The following is an 18,396-nucleotide window of genomic DNA, read 5'->3' on the forward strand; positions in this document are numbered from 1 at the left end:
CGATAATCTAAGCATAATGCGATGATGCCTTGTCCGGCCAAAATAAAATGGGCTGGGTAATGTTCAGACTATGTATTCATGGCAACAAAATGTTTCGTAACAATTGGATACATACATTTCACTGTTTAATGTTTTTTCGGTCACAAACGCTGGAAAAAGCCTCCCATCCTGTGTCAGTGCCTGCCACACCATCATTTTCTTTGGAAATTTGGATTTCGTTTCTTTCATGGCTTCCAGAGAGGATTGGCACTCTGGTACAATAGAGACATATTCATTAGCATTCATCTCTGAAGCGTCCCATTCGACTTTTGTTTCATCATCGATGATGAAGAAGAAAAAGTTATCTCCCGAAGGTATGGCTTTCTTATACAATTTTGCACAATTTTTCTTTGCTTTCTCCAATTCATCTTTTCGTATTTTTGCCAGTGTCTGTCTTTTTCGTGAGTGATTTCTGGCTGTTTTCCGATTTCTCATCACTGATGCTTGCGAAATGTTTAGTTTTAGAGCAGCATGTCGCGTTGACAGATTTGGTTGTTTCACGAACATCATCTTTGTTTTTTCCATTATCTTCTGGTTACATGCTGTGCGCTGGGGCCCTGAATTTGTGTTGTATCACCAGTGTCAAGAAATCGTTTAATAACTCTGTTGATCCTTCTCACACACACACCGTGTTCTTTGAAGTAAGACACTGTCACCTGACGATCACAATTCTGCTCCTGGAAAAACCTGGCAATCGCAATGTTTTGCTTTTCCGTCTCTTTTGATTTAGGCATACTGCCCATGTAAACCGTACTGTCGCTATCAAACACTCATAGGTCACTGCACAATTTAGGTGCAAGGCGCCTTCATTTCTAGCTCCTGTTCATAGTGGTGCCAACTCAAAGTTTGGGACAATAAACCTGAATCACACCTTAGTATGTAGCTATGTATCGCTTTGATAAAATTCTATTCATTTATCAAAAGAATCATAGCTTTGCAGTCTATAATAATTGGATTTGTGATTAAATGATTCAAGGAGTAAAGATCAGTGCAGTCTGAAAAGGTGCAAATGAGACAGAAAATTATTTTTCTGTACGCAGGTATTTCTCTCATAGTTACATGGTGAAACCTACAGAAATATGAGGACAAATGCATTCGAGAACAGTTTCTGTTATAGTATTTTGTGCTAGCATGAATAAATTATATGAAGTTTATTTTGAAAATATCTACGCATTTCATATACTTTAAATAAAATAGTACCTGTATTAGATAATAGCAGCTTTGTCTTCTTGTGTGCCATTTGTGTCATTGCCGTTCTAAAATGTTGCTTTTAACAACGATTTTATCTGCATGAATAGCCGAAGTCATAGGGAGCTAAATTTTCTCTTTGTAAACTATCAAGTCTGGAAGACGAAAAGTTTCACCCAAAAATGTGAATAAAAGACAGGTGTACAATGTGTTACAGAACGACTTTTATTGTCATACATTTGGTCTAGATATCGAAACTAATAATCCGTGAATTGAAGGTCTGACTTTGAAACTCTCAGCTGCCGATTTTCGTTTATTGCATTTCACAGCCTTTTGCTTGTTGGCTTTCCAATACTTTTTGCTTTCTTCTTAGGATTTTCGGTTGTTTTACGCGTGGTACTACATTCACCAGAACTTCATATATTAAATTGTCCCGAAGGTCCTCTTAGTCATTCTAATAGGTTACATGAACGAATCCATATTAAAACACTACGTAACCATATTCTTTCAGCGAAATATGCGACAGCCCAAGAGCAAATACATCCATTCCGTGTGATCTTATTGTTGATGGAATAGTTTTGTGGAAGAGGATTGCTTATAAATTTGCAATAAGTTGTGTAATGTGTAATGTAAGTGTGCCTGTTGCTAACTTACATTAAAGCTTTGCTTTTGGTTCTTGAGACACTCAAAGTAGCTGTATATGTTTTGGACAGACCTCACCATAGTTGAGAATATCAAGTATCAAATTACATTGGGATAGCGTGTATTCAATGCACGAAAATGAGATACTTGTCTTGCTACTACTGCATATTCGTCGAGTAGTTGTAACTTTTATGTAAATGGTTCTGTTTAATGGCAAACAGAATTATGGAGAAAATAATATAGAAAGTTTCATTTCTATTTACATCGAGTGCATAAGATATTATAGTACTGTTTTGGTACGCTTTTACTCCAAATCTTATAATAATAATAGTAATATGCAGTTGTTTTACTGTTTATACGAATTGTATGAAATCTTTTCAGTTAACCGAAGTGAAAAGGTTGTTGCCAAGACTAAAGTCAATGAGCTTCAAAATCCATTACAGTGAAATGGTGCAGGACATTAAACCGGTGAGTACTCGCTTTTCTTAATTTTTCTAATTTGGACAGAAGAAACAATTATTTTTTATTCTATACATTTGAAAGTTTTTCTGGACCATGATAATAAATTTATGTAATAAGTAATATTTTTGAAATTATCATAAAAAACTATTGTTGACATGGTTAGATATATTTTTCAGGAAGGAATAAGAGAACAGTTTTAGTTCAAATCTGGTGTTTATGTCTCTCTCTTTAGTGACCACATAATTGTACGTTAACTCGTCAGGGAAATATGGAAAGTTTGAAAATATTGACATCAACTAAACCTAATACTGTATGGGTTTTGGAATAAATTTCACCCCTCCCCCCTTCGACCCCCATTCTTCCCATGTAGAGGGTGGACCTTGATAACATCGTACAAATTTTAAACTAATAGACAAAAATAAAGCTGAAATTTTGTACTACCAGTGTGTCTATCGGTCACGAAAGTCAGAAAAAAGTCACGAAATCAGAAAATGGTCATGGAAGTCAAGAAATTTAGCTTTTCAGTCACGATTTTTTTTATCTGTACAAATATAAGTACAGATTTGAAACTTTTGTTCTATAAAACGTCAAAATTCATCACTAAAAATGTCTATGGGCGGCTTTAGTTAGACGCTACCAAATCGCAAGCAAAGCACACTTCTATCGCATGCATGAAAATTCGGTCTAATTTGCACCCAAATTCGGTCTTGAGAATGTTACGAAATGTTTTGGTTTGGTAAAGAAAAGGTCACAAAAAGTCACGAAATTTCATTTTGGAATTTTAGTAGACACCCTGACTACGCAGTGATCGGCAGGGGGATATTGTTTTGCATACTCTGTGATACCACAAGATTAACAGTATTGCCAACTCAATCTAAAGTTTTTTCCCCCCCTCAAATGGCACTATATCAGCTTAACAGTATTTTAAATCTGAATGTAAAACGAAAACACAGTACCACTTCTTAATGCAGTGTTACAGACTAAGGACGCTTCAGTATCACAAATATCTAAAGTTTGATAGCGTCTACAGTAGTAATAACGCAAATGAGACCTACTAGGCAATGCACATTCCAAGCATTTTAGTATCTAATACTATGATCACGATATGACGCCTAATGAATACAATCTGACTTTTTCCAAAAGTATTTATTTCGAGAAACTATTTAGATAATTACCTCATTCAATTACATAGTTTTCAGTTGATGTGAAGATCACAATGCCGTTTACAGCAACTTGATATGGGAAACTATTCTGAAGATACGGTAAAAACTTACCGCAGCATTGCGTAAAATTATTTAATTCCGAAACATACTGTAGTTACCTACCAAAAAATATTGTAATGTTACAGAAACAAAGTAAATCAAAAATAGTTTTTAAAAGTTCCCACAAAGACACCATTTTAAACAATATGTCTGATTTTACCATTTTTTTCATATCTCCTGATTGGTTTGAGCTATTAAGTAATAGTAAACGCATTATGATCTTTGTTTATTGGATACCATGTACGTAATTTGATTTGATACTAATCTTAACAGTTTTTCGAAATAAAGTCCTAAGAAAAGTCAAATTTTCAATTCCTTCTAACTTTGTTTCTACTTGTTCGAAATAGCTCGTATAGTGACTGTAGTATTCGACATTAGATTGCTTTGGATGTGCATTACCCCGTCCGTCCCACTTGCGTAATTACTGTTGTAGAATCCTCCGAATTTTTTTTTTCAAGGTTTGTAATACTGTAGCATCTTTAGTTTGCAATACTACATGACAAGTGTGATATTGTATGTTTTTATTTTACTTGTAGACTTGAAATATATAACAACTTGACGTAAGTAGTGCTATTTGAAAAAAAAAAAAATCAACTTTAGGTTGGGTTTGATACAGGGTTGGCTGGTTTAAACTTTTTTTTTTTTTCATAAAAACCAACTGGTTTAAACCAAAAAAAAAAAAAAGAAAAAAAAAAGAAAAATGTTTTAAATCTTGTGAACTTAATGGTGACGTTTCCACATATCAAACCATCCGCATTACGTTTATCTACTTTTCACCTTTTAATCAAGGAGTCCCGTGTTCAATTCTCGGTCGAACCACAACCTATCTTTCAAGTGTAAAACAAGTAGTGATTCGAGGTGTTCCTTTAAGCGAAAGTCTTCTCCGTGATAACCTTGGTATTTCATAAGGATGTTAAGCCTAAATATACGAAATGAAACCAAATGATATATTTCTACTTGAATGAATGCTTGTTGTTTTATAAAGAAGCCAAGCTTGCCTCGTATTGATAGAAATTTGCAAAATTTATCAACTGCCTGCGTAGCTTCGAACATCAACTTGGATTTGACTTTGTTTTAATTTTATTGAATGATATCTACATACCAAATTTGTAATTTAATACCTCAGTTTTAGCATAGTGATTATGATATGTTGACCTTAAAATTTTACATACAAATACATTTAAAGTAATAACAGGATTTTCCCAATGGCTAAGGCGGGAGTTTCCCGATTTATATATAATTATACTTGTGTAACTGTTCATCTTTTCGTCCTTTTGAAATGACTCTTGACAATTATATTAACAAGTACGTCTATGTAAAGATCAGTACAACGTATTTTTATCAGGAGTCCTTCGTGAGTGAGTCGGCAATCGTATTTGTGACCAATTAGTCCCGGTTTCGTGTCCAAATGGACAATTTCTCTTGGATGTAAGTCGAGAAGCGGTTTGGATTCCGCTTTAAGCTTATGTGACCCCTTCCAGCATAAACTTGTTGTTGCATAATAACACCAAAGCGAAACAAACTAATTTCTGTCCATATCTAATATAAATACATAGAGTACATTATTTAAACCAAAAAAAAAAAAACCCTGGTTTAAACCCAAAAAAAACTGTTTTTTCAATAAAAACCATGGTTTTTGCCAACCCTGGTTTGATATCATTGTTAACCTTGTGAACATTGTTAAACTTGTGGTATCACACAGTATGTCAAACAATATTCCCTGCTGATATTTGCATGATACAAAATTTGAGCGTTTTTTTATCCATTAATTTAGAAGTTAAAAGTTTAAAAATTAAGATAAATGGTTCATCTTGCATATATACGATCACATAGCGTCTCCTCTTTGTTGTCAAAAGATGTGTGGACGACGTGAAGAACTATTTGAAGCGGTTGCTATTTGTTATGTAACTTCCGTAGTTTTCTTTGTATCTTCGCACTTTTGTGTTCATTGTGTGCATATTAAACCCTGTTCTTTTTATTGTTCCTCTTATTAACTCACGTGTACAAAGACGCTATCTGTTAATAGCATTAAAAGCGCCTTTCTGTAGCCTTCAATCGGATATAACTCATTTCGATTACTGCAGATACTTTGGAGTCTTTAGTACATTTAATATAACGTGTATATCCAGTAGGAGGATATGCGGGGTGTATCAGAAGTCCCGGCTGATAGGCCAACTCCATTACGAGTAAAGATAAGAAGAAAAAGAATGGAAAGAGAAAAAAGCTGTTGGAAATGGCTGGTGTTCTATCTATAATGGTGGAATTTTTCCAGTCGCACTAGTCGTTTGGACTCTGTACTGTTAAGATGAACTCTGTTAGATGAAAAAGCAATGTTGCCAGTTCAGCAGCCTTTGGACTCTCACTATACCAACAATACAGCATTGTTGGAAAACGAATTGGAGGTGTTCAGGATTCCCTCACACAATCTCCACGTTCACCATGTCATTGTTGTGTGCGCTTACGCTCCAATTGAATAGTCTGCTGATCTAAAAAATACTTTTTTATTTAACTTGTGTGGAGCCCAAACGGCTTGTGCGTTTTGGAAACTTGCGTCATTTTAGATTTAAAACCACTTATTTCCAATAATTTTCCTCTCTTTACATTTTTTCGTATCTTCACTCATATAATAGAGTTGGCATATGGCCTCCGACTTTCGATTTACCCGGTATACTATATATAATGAGTTTCCCAATTTAATACTATTTAAAAGATAATCACTGTATACATCAATGAGAAAAAAGCGATTTTTCAAAGAAAATTTTACCTATTCTCTTGAAGTTCGTTACGTATTATTCGTGGAAATAGTGAAAGAAATCTAAATTTCGAACGAAGTTCCATTCTGCTCTTACCCGAACAAGTAAATAATCTGGTAATGAACTATTTATAGAAGATGTTTTTCTCTATCAACTTTTCCACGCATGACTACGTCAATTGGTGATAGACAACTGGGTGGAAGTATTTTATGAAAAAGTTCTTTTTTGTATGTAAAGAACATTAGATGTCAAGATTAATTCTTCATACTCCGGGAAAGTCAGATTTTTTTTTTTCTGATTTCTTATGACTTTGTTTTATGTTGGACTATGCAGTCTACTTGCAGGAGTAATCCATGCAAGATAATTAAATACTGTAGTGAAGTTTATTATGCATTCATCGCGATAAATAATAATAATGAAATGTATGGAGTATATAGCACTGAACTTCGAGGCGATATAGCTCACGAAAAGATTTTTTCAGAGACACTTTTTTACTTGTAGACAATATATGACTAATATGTCAAACTATAACGCTAAGACGACTAGTATTAAAAGTATACACCCCTGTTACTCTTAATTCACTTGTGCCTCTTGATACTGAGTCATACCAAAAGTTCTCTGCCGCAATTGAGAATCAAATTTAGAGCCTGGTATGTGTTTATCCAATATATAAGTAAAAAGAATTTGTTGGTTTAATGTCAGAATAAAATAAGACTTCCCTTTTATTTTTGGAAGGCAACAAATAGAAATTTGTGGAGTTATGTCTTTTTTAAATATATATTTATTTAATATAATATATATATTCTAATTCTCGGCAATGAAGTTGAAAAACGTCTGTTTTACAGGATATAGTTGCAGGCACTGCGGCTTGTGAGGAGATAAAGAAAAGCAAGAAGTTCGCAAAGATGCTGGAGCTTATTCTTTTAGTTGGGAACTACATGAATAGCGGTTCCAGAAATGGTCAAGCGTTTGGCTTTGAAATCAGTTTTCTTCCAAAAGTAAGTTCTCTTTTCTTTTTCCTCGTATGATTCATTTTATATTGTGTAGTAACTCTTCGTTAAGAGAATTGTTTTGTAAGAAACAAAATACCTAATTAAGTAAGGCTGTTTATGCAATGGATGTTTTTTCTGTGAATTTGTGGGTAATTTTCTCAGTTATTCGTAATGTAATTTGAACTTTCTATGTACAGAGTTTAAGATTGTCTTTACAATATAGCAATGAAGAGATGATATTAATATATGTGGTTTGAGTTAACAAAAAGTGTAAGTTTCAACATATTAACTTCACTGATGCATTACTTAAAAAGTTAATTTAGTGTGTGTGTGTGTGTGTTCGTTTAAACTAATGCTTCGAAGGCCTTAGTGTACCACGAATATATCTGAGGTTGATGTATCATGTAAAACTTATGTTTTGGGAAATAAACTGCTCTTTAATATACCTTGTAATAATAAAGGAAAAGAAGTAGCGTACCTGAGCAGAACTTCAATCCTTCAACTTTCTTAGCTGTGCTTAAAATCCATTTGAAAAAGAAAGATTACAATCCAGATCTGTCAACATTATTGTCTGTATATTAAAGAATTTCTTATCTACAGGTGTTTCTTTGATTATAAAATGTCTTCTTCAGCTGCAGGGATTGCAGCTAAATTGCACATTGTTTGGGATAATACTTTTGTAGGTAAATATGGTGTTTTTCTCTTCTCTCGTTTTTCCTATGCCTTCCTCTGAAGAGCAGTAAGTTTGGTGTTAATCGAATGCTTGTAGAGTAACAAGTGTTGTACGCATGACACGCATCCTGTATAAGCCTATAACCTGATTCTACTTATTAATTCCTTCACATCATTAATATTGTCTTGTTTTCGTGTCTTTTTTAAAAAAAGTAAAGTTGAGTGTACTTTGCATTTTATGGCAAGTACAACTTCTGTTGTTGGACTCCATATATAATATCGTAACTCTACTCTGCAAAGTAGGTGTGTACTTGCATTTTTCAATAATCTGTTCTCGTAAAATTTGAAGTGTGTAACAACAAACTCATTGTGTAAATAAAATTTGTTTGACTCCTGCTTGAGACCCGACCTAGGTGTTTTTTACACACATTATTGAAAATAGTGAATACGGTAAAATTAGTAAGTTTTGGTAAACGCATTTATTATCATTAACCATTTCTCTGTACTATCTACGTTCTTTTGTCCGAGCGTCAAGTATTATCTTTTATTAAATAAATAAAAATCAACCTTGCATTTTTACTTGCTTTTTTTTTCTTTCTTCGATTACACTTACTTGCTATGAATCCTTATGTTCAAATTTCTTGTTTAAGCGAATCAGAATCGTAGAATTCGTGGAGGTTTGGGAAGCATTTTTGAAATATACTATATATACAGTTAAAATGCAAAGTTGAATCAAAACTTAAGGTGAATTTAACTGTACAATCCAGTTTTCCATATGTATATTTATAATTGTATGTAATATATGTTGAGGCACAGTACGTCTGACACCCACCAGAGCAGCACGTTGTTTCTTCTTGTGATTAGGCCAGTCAAAACAACAACATTACACAAAACTGGTATTCTGTTCTTCTGTGTCAAGGCGAAGAAACCGACAGAAATTCATCAAGAAGTGGTAGAAGTTTATGGAGAAAATGTGATGACACGTAAACAAATGCAAGAGGTTGCGGTGACTCAGTGATTTGAGCATTCTACTCTGGTGCGTAGGATCCCAGGTCGCACCAAATAAACTTCGTAGAGGACAAATCCCATGTGTGTGGTTTTCTCTGTATCTCCCGTTTCTTCCTACATTCTTCATTCTACCATTTCATTTATTATCATCGTCTCCCTTAACCTGCACGGGATAACCGTCGGATGTAAAACTGAATTTGTAAATATATGGTATAGCGCGGTTTCCAACAGGAAAATTGATGTAACAGATTAACAAAGAAGTGGAAGTCCACCCTCGAACACACTCTTCACAGTCGTGCTCTAACCCCTTCTGAGTACTAGGTTTTTGAATTCCTGAACAAACACCTCTGTTGTCAACATTTAGCACATTTGGAGAAATGCAAGAGGCTTCCGTTACTTGCCTTACAAGTTTAAATCAAGAGTTTTTAGCAATTGACGTGAACGATTTGGTCTTTCAATGGAGTTAATGTCTGAATTCAGTGGCAGTTACGAGGGTGGAATGAAAAGTTCTCAGCCTGACAATGAAAGACTGCGTATTTCAGTTCAAAAATGATTTTATTTTTCGACACAATCTTCCTTAACTTCAATACACTTGGTCCATCGTTTCTCCATCAGTATTCCTTCCCGGAAGTGAGAGTCTGGAAGGTTGTGAAAATAGTCATCCACGACCCTCTCATCCACGACCCTCCGACCTTCATTCGATGCGAAGCGCTTCCCAGAAAGAAATTACTTAAAAGTTTGGGAACAGATAGAAGTCCGATGGTGCCAAATCAAGAGAATATGGGGGATGGCCGAGCAAATCGTACCCCAAATCCCGCAGTTTTCCCATCGCCAATGCACCCTTGTGCATAAATGCGTTGTCTGGTGAAAGATGATTTTCTTCTTCAAGCCAGGCCTCTTCTCGCGAATTTTGGCGTCCAACTGGTCAAGAAGGTTGGAGTAATATTCGCCTGTAATTGTTCTCCGTTTTGCAAGGTAATCAATTAACAGGATCCCTTTCGCATCCCAAAACACACTGCCCATGACCTGTCCGGCCGATACGATCGTCTTCGCTTTCTTCGGCGCTGCACCACCGGCTTCCACCCACTACTTGGACTGCTGTTTCATTTCTGGCGTGTAGTGGTGAACCCATGTCTCATCCATCGTCACAAATCGCCGCACAAAATCGGTCGGATCCCTTTTGAATCGGTCCAAAGATTGCTGCGAAAATCGTTTTCGCATTTGCTTTTGGTCGGCAGTCAGCAAATGGTGGCACCCATCTTGCGCAGAGCTTTCGCATCCCTAGTTCTTTGTGAAAGATGTTTCGCACCCGTTTCTCCGATATTCCCACACTCAGCTATCTCACTTACCTTTACTCGCCTGTCGACCAACACGATATCATGCACTTTTTCGATTGTTTCCGGTGTGGTTGCTGTATTCGGCCTTCCTTCACGTGGGTCATCTTCGAGGGATGTGCGACTACGTTTAAATTCAGCTGCCCACTTTTTAACGGTTGACATGGAAGGAGCAGAATCCCCGTAAACTCATCAACTTCGGATAAATTTCCGTAGGGGTTAATCCATCCAAAACGAAAAATTTGATTACCGTACGATATTCAAGTTTATCCATTTTCACAACTAACAGGCAAGATGTCCAATTGCAACAATGCCTGCAGACAAACTACTTGAGAGAACAAGTTGACACTTGTTATACGAACGACAGAAAAGCGCCCCCAGGCAAGAACAATAAAATTTTGCTGATTGGAGTGCCATCTCTGGGTCAGGCCGAGAACTTTCACCCCGCCCTCGTACGTGCAGTTTTAGCGCGATACCATATGCATAACATACTACAGTTTCATATTTGTTGTCCTTCATGTTCAGGAATAAATTCAACACTCACACAACTTTTTGATTCTTTCTCGTATAGAAAAATTACAACTGAAACGGTAAGTTTGTCAATAAAATAATAATAATGTTAATAATCTGTCTTTGATACCAAATGACCTAAACATAACGCACTTTCGTGAAATAAACTGTACGTTACACTTAATGAGACAGATAGCTCGATATACTTAAGATCTGTTAACTCGAGCTTTATGTATATTTCTCTTAAAATCCTTGCAATATACTATGTGTTCGTACAGTTGCTATTAGATAAGCCTGGTTTTGATATATAATGCAGATTCGATGTTTTTATATTTCATGCCGTTGTATAATAAAGATTTGCATCGGAAAAGTTACATACGTATATCCTTCTCTGTAGGCGTAGCTTCGTTAATATTGTTTGTGTATCAAAAGCCGCTTATCATGAATGAATTTATTTAAACCTTTACAATAAGCTCAGAACTAGTGGCTTTCTAACCATAAATTGGTTGGGTGGATTTGAGTTAAGCGTCTCTTTCAATATGAGACTTGGACCTGCAGCTCAACGTGGAATCCGAACCACGTGAGCTACGCCGGGAATCGAACCTTGGTTCTTCCAACCAAAGGCGTGTACTCTAACTACATAATCACCAGAGAGCTTCTAACTATAAATCATAGAGTGTAAGTATAAGAATTCATACTTACAATTCTTTAGCCTGTATTTCGCTTTTTTTAAAGCTGTGCAGGACAGACAGTTTCACTTGAGTTCACTTGCTATAATAACAGGAAGTTAATAATCGTATCTCCAAGCATAAAGAAAAGAAATCCTCTTGTAAACGTTTTCTTATTGTTTCAATTTTTATATATAAATATGTGAAGAAGCAATATTGACATTCACGAAATAGCCTAAATATGAATTCAAAATTGCTCTGAAAGGAAAACATACTAAATTCAATATCAAATAAGTGATGATCATTTTCTCTATATCTGACATTGCTTCTAGACTTTCATTTATTTATTTTTACTAATTTTAATAGCCAAAATTGACTACAAGATTGATTTTTAAGAGATTTGTACCAACAGTCTTCCACCGGATTGGCTTGGTACAAGATTAGAGCCCAGTGGCCGGTCTTTGTTTTTACACTGATAAATCTTCGGGTTTCTTAAACTGTAGAGTTGTTTTAAAGTTAAATTTTCTATCGTTATTGACTGCATTTCAAATTGTGAAGTCTCAGTATAGAAATTTCTAAAGATTTGTTGTGTCTTCTTCCTAGTACTAGTTAGTGATAATACAACGAACTGGAGACATGCTCCTTTGTCTGTTTCTGTGAAACGACTACAGAATTTGAGTTTAATTTTCGGTAATAATGTTCTTTCTTTCTTTGTTTCTCTCTCTCTCTCTCTCTCTCTCTCTCTCTCTCTCTCTCTCGCTCGCCCTCTCAGGATATACAAGGTATTAACGAAGGTGACCGACAAACTGTTCCACTCGCATTAAAATAAGAAGAAGAAACTTCATATGAACCTGTGGGGGAAAAGTGAATAGTTTCGAAGCTAGGACTGTCCAAAACTGAGGGAAAAAAACATTTCAATACTCGTTACTCCGAACATAGGAAATGTGGAGCTGGTGATCCATAACCTCACATTGTAAATTATATGTACGCTGGCCAAAAGGGCAGCAATATGAATTAGATGCGGAAGGTATTTCCCAGTGGGCATAATAAGGTATTCCTAGACGTTCTCAGACTAGAGGTACTTCCAAAATAGATTAACCTCGATAGTGCTGAACACAAAATGCGTTAACGGAAAGGCGATGTCTTAACTAGAGGCAATGTGGTAGACATTTCAGGCCGGTAGCCAGCCCAAAAATGTAGGAGGGGGTCCGGCTGAAGTTAGGGAGGGACCCAATCCAACAATATTATAGTTCATTTGCAAGCCTACCGTGAAAATTTTAGGGGGGGCAGCAACAATTTAGGGAGGGCTTGCCCCCCTAGACCCCCCTGGATACGGGCCTGCCTGAAAGGACACCTAATGATTTTGGTGACCAACATGAAAGGTCCCGTGATGTATGTTGGGTCATGTTATTGGTAGTAATAGGAAATATGGGAGCAGTATGACAATAAATCTGGTCAGGTACTGATCAGACAGGATCAAAACCATCACTTGTAATACCATGGAGGAGTACACGGGCATGTCTGGGAACGAAAAGTGTAATCTATACTACTGGAAACATCATCATCATTATTATTATTATTATTATTATTATTATTATTATTATTATTTAGAGTTTGTCTATCTAGTTCATTAACTCCGTGTATATGTATGTATGAAAGGAATCTCTCATCAAGACTATAATTTTTCTGTTTTAGATTTTTTTCACTAATTTTCTGGAGACTGTTGAAAAATTGATAATTGTCAAAATTGCAATTCTTTATTGGTGTTGCTTACATTGATATGCTTTTAATCCTCCTAGATCGTTACGAAAGCATATGTATGGGTCTGCTATAAATTTTGGTAGCGAATGTACATAGATTGTGCAGAGCACGACTTAAGAAGAAGGTATAAGAATTGAGAAACAAGATATGTTTATAATTATAGCTTAACAGCATTGACAGAGGAAAGTAATATATTTTTCAAATATTATTGCAAACTAGCAAGAGATTTATATACATCTTACAGATGTGCCAACTTCATACTGCTACTAGACTCTTGAAAAAATTTTATCACATAAATCTATCATATAATTTTCTTACATGAAAGGTTGAGTCGTGTATGAATGTCCAAACTTGAACTCAGAATTAACTTGTCAGCATCTGTTGGCTTCGTCAGCATCTGTTGGCCTCAGTGTCCTCTGCGTGGCTCTTAACAATAGCCTTGAACGGCAGTTTCTATTAGAAGGCTTCAACGAATTACAGGAAAGAATGAATCTTCTCCCATTCCTGTTTACAGGCTTTCCACACGTTCTGGATAGTAATAACACAATACTAGAGAAGTACTCTCTTTAGGAGACCAAACTAGCAGAAAGACAGATGATTGGCATCTGCTTGCTGACTTCGCACCGGTATGTCCTCAAATGTAGTGTCTTTAATACCGGTGGAAATCTCATTTCTTGCAGCAATCTGTGTATAGAATGAGAAGAGGTCTTATCTTGGTACAAAAGCAGTACAATTTTCATACGGACTGGGCAGGTCTTCTGTATATAAATAATATTAGTATTTGTTGCCGATAATGTGCAGTGTTGATTTTACACTTTATAGGCATCTGACGAATAGTCATACTGAATCTTCCATTACAACAGTTACTTCATGTTGACCTTAAATCCTTTCGAGAAAGTGCCTTGTAATGACGGGTGAATTCTTGACGGGATTTTGGTCGACCGAAGTGTAAGTTACGGTGTAAATTTTACCACAATCGGATAGATAAATCCAAGTTCCATCCAGGGACAAAAGAACCTCTTGGTTTTAATATCACTTAAGTATGTTCCTGAGAGTGGTTAACCGCATGGTGATTTTTTTTTTCTGTTTCTGACACACAAAACTTCGTGTTTAAAAGTGCCAGGATATATCTTTCCCAAAACCTGTTCACTTAGGGAGCCATGATGCACACACCACATATTTAGAAAAGCAAAACCGTACTGCAAGCTCGTAACTGTGTCTTGACCTTCAAACAACCCAGTGCAATCGAAACTCTGCAAATGGGTAAGAGTTGAATGGTGTACACGTATACGCTACTCAGTTTTCTGTATTGGGACGGAGATAAGATTTCAAGCTATATTGTAATTGTTAGTGTTCGCAGTGATACCACGTCGGTTTCAATAACATTTTTCCTTTAAAAAAAAAAAAAAAAAAAGTTCTACCTTGTGGCAACGTAGACCGGAAGTTTTTGATATCTTTGAGAAATTTTGAAAAGAAAACTGAAACCAATGTTTTTAGATCGTCCTAACTAAATTTGTTCAATCGTAGATGTCTGAAAAAGAAATAACTGTTTAGGTAACTTGGAGGTTAACTAGAGGGTAAACATTGTTAATTCTTAGCTTGCCATAATGTCTCAAATGAATATACGTGTTTAATGAAGTAAATATCTTTTTATCTTTTTCAGCTAAGCAGTACAAAAGATATAGAAAATAAAACAACTCTTCTCCATTATTTGGCCGAAGTGATTGAAAAGAAGTTTCCCGAATTGCTGACTTTTCATGAAGAATTGATTCATGTAGATAAAGCAGCGAGGGTCTCAGTAGAGGTTATTCAGAAGACACTTAGGCAAATGGATGCGAATATTCGGAATTTAGAGACAGATCTTAATAACGCTAAAGTTCCATTGAATGAAGACGATAGATTTTCTGAAATCATGGGTGTATCCTTTAATTTTCTTTGTATCTCTCACAGTAATTGCGTTATTTTTGTTTATGGTAAGAGGTATGAATACAAGATGTCTCTTGTAATCTTATTCAGGAAGGTACCAACTTTCTTTTCTGAAAGTTTTGTTCTTTTTTATTATTATGAGGTAAATCAGATAAAATGTCGACACAGATGTCAGATGGAATAGATGTCACAACTGTTTTCATTTTATGTATAATGATGTGAACACTACGTGTGGGTCATATGCTCGTTTATGGTCAAGAAGTGCACCGGTTTCTTGATATCTTTCAAGTCGTGTATTAGTTAGCATTACAAGTCCCTGAATTACATCATCTTACGATAACAGATGGCCGTTAAAGCTCTTCTTCATCAATTCAAGGGCGTAAAAGAAACGACGACGTGATTCAGAATGCATCGAGACTTACGTAGAAGAGGGGCCATTCTACGCTACATCTTTCAGAGGTGCCCATCTTACAAATTTGTCATGAAATTTGGTGTATAGCAACTGTAGGAAGATATAAGAACTTTTTTCTTTTGTAATTTTTCCCATATTACCTGTGTATAACTTGTTACAACTGCCGAAAATCACAGTACTCGAAGGTTCTGTAAGCGTTGTGGTGAAAGAACGCAACATGTCTCACTTCATTTAAGCAGTACAAGACCATGTTGAAGCAGAAGGAATTTGAAAATATAGCGTACAACTACATGAATAGATATCTAATCCATGAAACTCCATGAAGTACCTGTCCAAAGTCTTGATGATCGATTTTGGAAACTTACGTATTTTCATTTATCAAAGTTACTGTATCTTTTCCTAACAAGGTACAGTTGCGAAGTGTAACATTTGTCGGAGAAGCAGTAATTGATCCAATTTGTTTTTTATATGCCCATATTCATGTCTAGTTACATCTAAAGAAACTAAAAGCAGTTTTGTGTCCAAGCGTTATACTAGTGTATGATTGAATTCCGGATATATGAAGGCCCATAAATATGAAAATTACCAGTATGGGCCACGGAGAACTTTGCATTTGAATCAATTTTACACGAATCCCGAGGGGACACTTCGCAAATGTACCTTGTAAGAAAACGTAGGATATTAATCTAGACATTAGTTGAAGTAATCTAGACATAATGCCCAATGAGGGTTTAAAAAGTATCGGTGGCTGTTTGCTTTTAGCAATCTATGGAGAACATAATGTACAAGTTGGCTCGAAAGTTGAAGGACACCTTTCTTGCTTCGAAACGGATTAGATATCGGTCATTCTGAGTTGACTATTGTAAATCGAGATAGGGACCCCGTGTTTGAGAGTACTTCCCATTTATGGCCGCCATATTGGATCGAGGTTAACTTTAAAGTGAATAAAGAATCATGTGCTGTATCAAAAAGTAAAATTTTCCTCTTACATTAGTCCATTTTATGTAATGAGATTTTACATATCTGTTGTCATTTGAAAGTTACGAGTACTGCCATGTAACAGAATTGCATTTGTTATACGTATGTGCAAAATTAAAGGTTATGTTCGATGTGTTGTCCGTCATGTTGGCTGCACATAACTGCAGTCGTTTGATACAATCGAGTTGCGTGTCGGAGCATCTCTGGCTTAATGTTGTCACAGGTTTACAAAATGAGTTGTTGAAGATGATGTTTGTACCAGATTTTTCACTGTACTCCATTACGATAAGATGACTCGATATAAAAATCAAGGGAATGAAATCAGGTGACCTAGATGTTATTCCAGTAGACTCCGGCTCCTCCCATAACATTGTGTGCCGTGTACTGATTTTGGACTCGTGGTAGATGCTGCAAAGATCATTCTTCATTTTCCCCCATCAGTAGCATTTTTAGACCCACGTCTACGAGATTTGTCCATCACATTTCCCATTTCACGAAATTTCTCTATTATAAATGCAACCATGTGATGTGAAGTTGGTAGCCTACCTCGATGGTGATTGTTAAATCCTACAGCTCTGTTTCCCAGACATTAGGAACACTTTTATTCTTTCCTCTCTCGTTAGTGCTATCAGTATTTACCTGCAAGGAAGCAAAGTTCTGCTCCGTGCTTGTGCTTACAACTCAAATAGCAACAGATATGTAACATCTGATTACAAAAATAAATTTACGAGAATTTGCTAGTGCGTTTTGAAACCCCTCATGATTTCTTTCAATTGAAAGAAAACGACCTCGATCTACTATGGCAGATTTCAGGAAGGTAGCTATGAACCGGAAATACTCTCAAACATATGGCCCCTGCCTGGATGTACAATGATGGACTCGGAATGGAAGATTCGTTCTTCATTTCGGAGGCTGGGACTTCGGACTTACCGTGTATATTATGCCCTCTGTTGATTGCTAACAGTAAATACCCAACGATATTTTATCCTTTTAGTGAGAAATTGTGTTCTCTTTTAGATAATATCTGTGTCGGTATTCTACGTCTGGACTAAAAAACTAAATAGTACAGTGATTTGGAACAGGACCTTGTACTGTTTAATTGAAGTGAGACATGTTCAGTTTTTTGACCGTGTTTTTATAAAACATTCGAGCACTGTAATATTTTGGCAGTTATAACAAATTAACCAGAGGTAATATGAAAAAAAATTAAAAATCGACTTTTATATTTCCCTGCAGACACTACATACCAGGTTTCACAGAAATCTTAGATGTAGAGTGGACAGTTGTGTTTGAATTGAATGGTTTGGTGTAGAATGATCTAAAGGTTTCAGATATCTCGGAAATTAAGTTACATCTCTGTTTTTGCGTGAATACATCTATGAATCAGGGGCGTCACTTCAGACTTCCCTTAGGGGGGGGGGGGGCAAGAGCACCACCGACATAAGGCTTTCACGTTTTGTACTAATATATTAGTAGACAATCGATTAAAGTATATGTATTCCTCAAACTCTTGGGAGGGGGCAATTGCCCTCCCTAAATGACGCCCCTGTTATGAATACGTACGTGAATACATCCACCTGTTGTTACGCTATACTAATATATGAAGCGCATTGTCCAACTGGTACAATATTCCTCTACCATATTGTCCTCCACAATAATGCCACAGTCTTCTTTGGAGATTATGGGTCTAAGTAATAGAGGATTCACCTATAGTGAAAGAGTCCTGGTTCTCTATTTTCGGTATTTATTTATTTAATTATTTAATTAATTTCTACCATCAAATTGTATA

At 35.9% G+C, this 18,396-nt stretch overlaps 1 protein-coding gene across 3 annotated transcripts in view; it reads left to right on the forward strand.

Moving 5' to 3' along the window:
• The window catches only part of dia (diaphanous related formin 1), a 172,021-nt gene that overhangs the window by 135,215 nt on the left and 18,410 nt on the right, over window positions 1-18,396 (forward strand). For all 3 annotated transcript variants that reach the window (XM_081728518.1, XM_081728516.1, XM_081728519.1), the window contains exons 13-15: window positions 2,251-2,337; window positions 7,192-7,344; window positions 14,955-15,209. In XM_081728518.1, coding sequence (XP_081584644.1) covers window positions 2,251-2,337; window positions 7,192-7,344; window positions 14,955-15,209 — 495 coding nt within the window. The remainder of the gene's footprint in view (window positions 1-2,250; window positions 2,338-7,191; window positions 7,345-14,954; window positions 15,210-18,396) is intronic.

Source organism: Thermobia domestica, chromosome 10 (genome assembly GCF_964235325.1).
Source record: "Thermobia domestica chromosome 10, izTheDome1.hap1.1, whole genome shotgun sequence".
NCBI lineage: Eukaryota > Metazoa > Arthropoda > Insecta > Zygentoma > Lepismatidae > Thermobia > Thermobia domestica.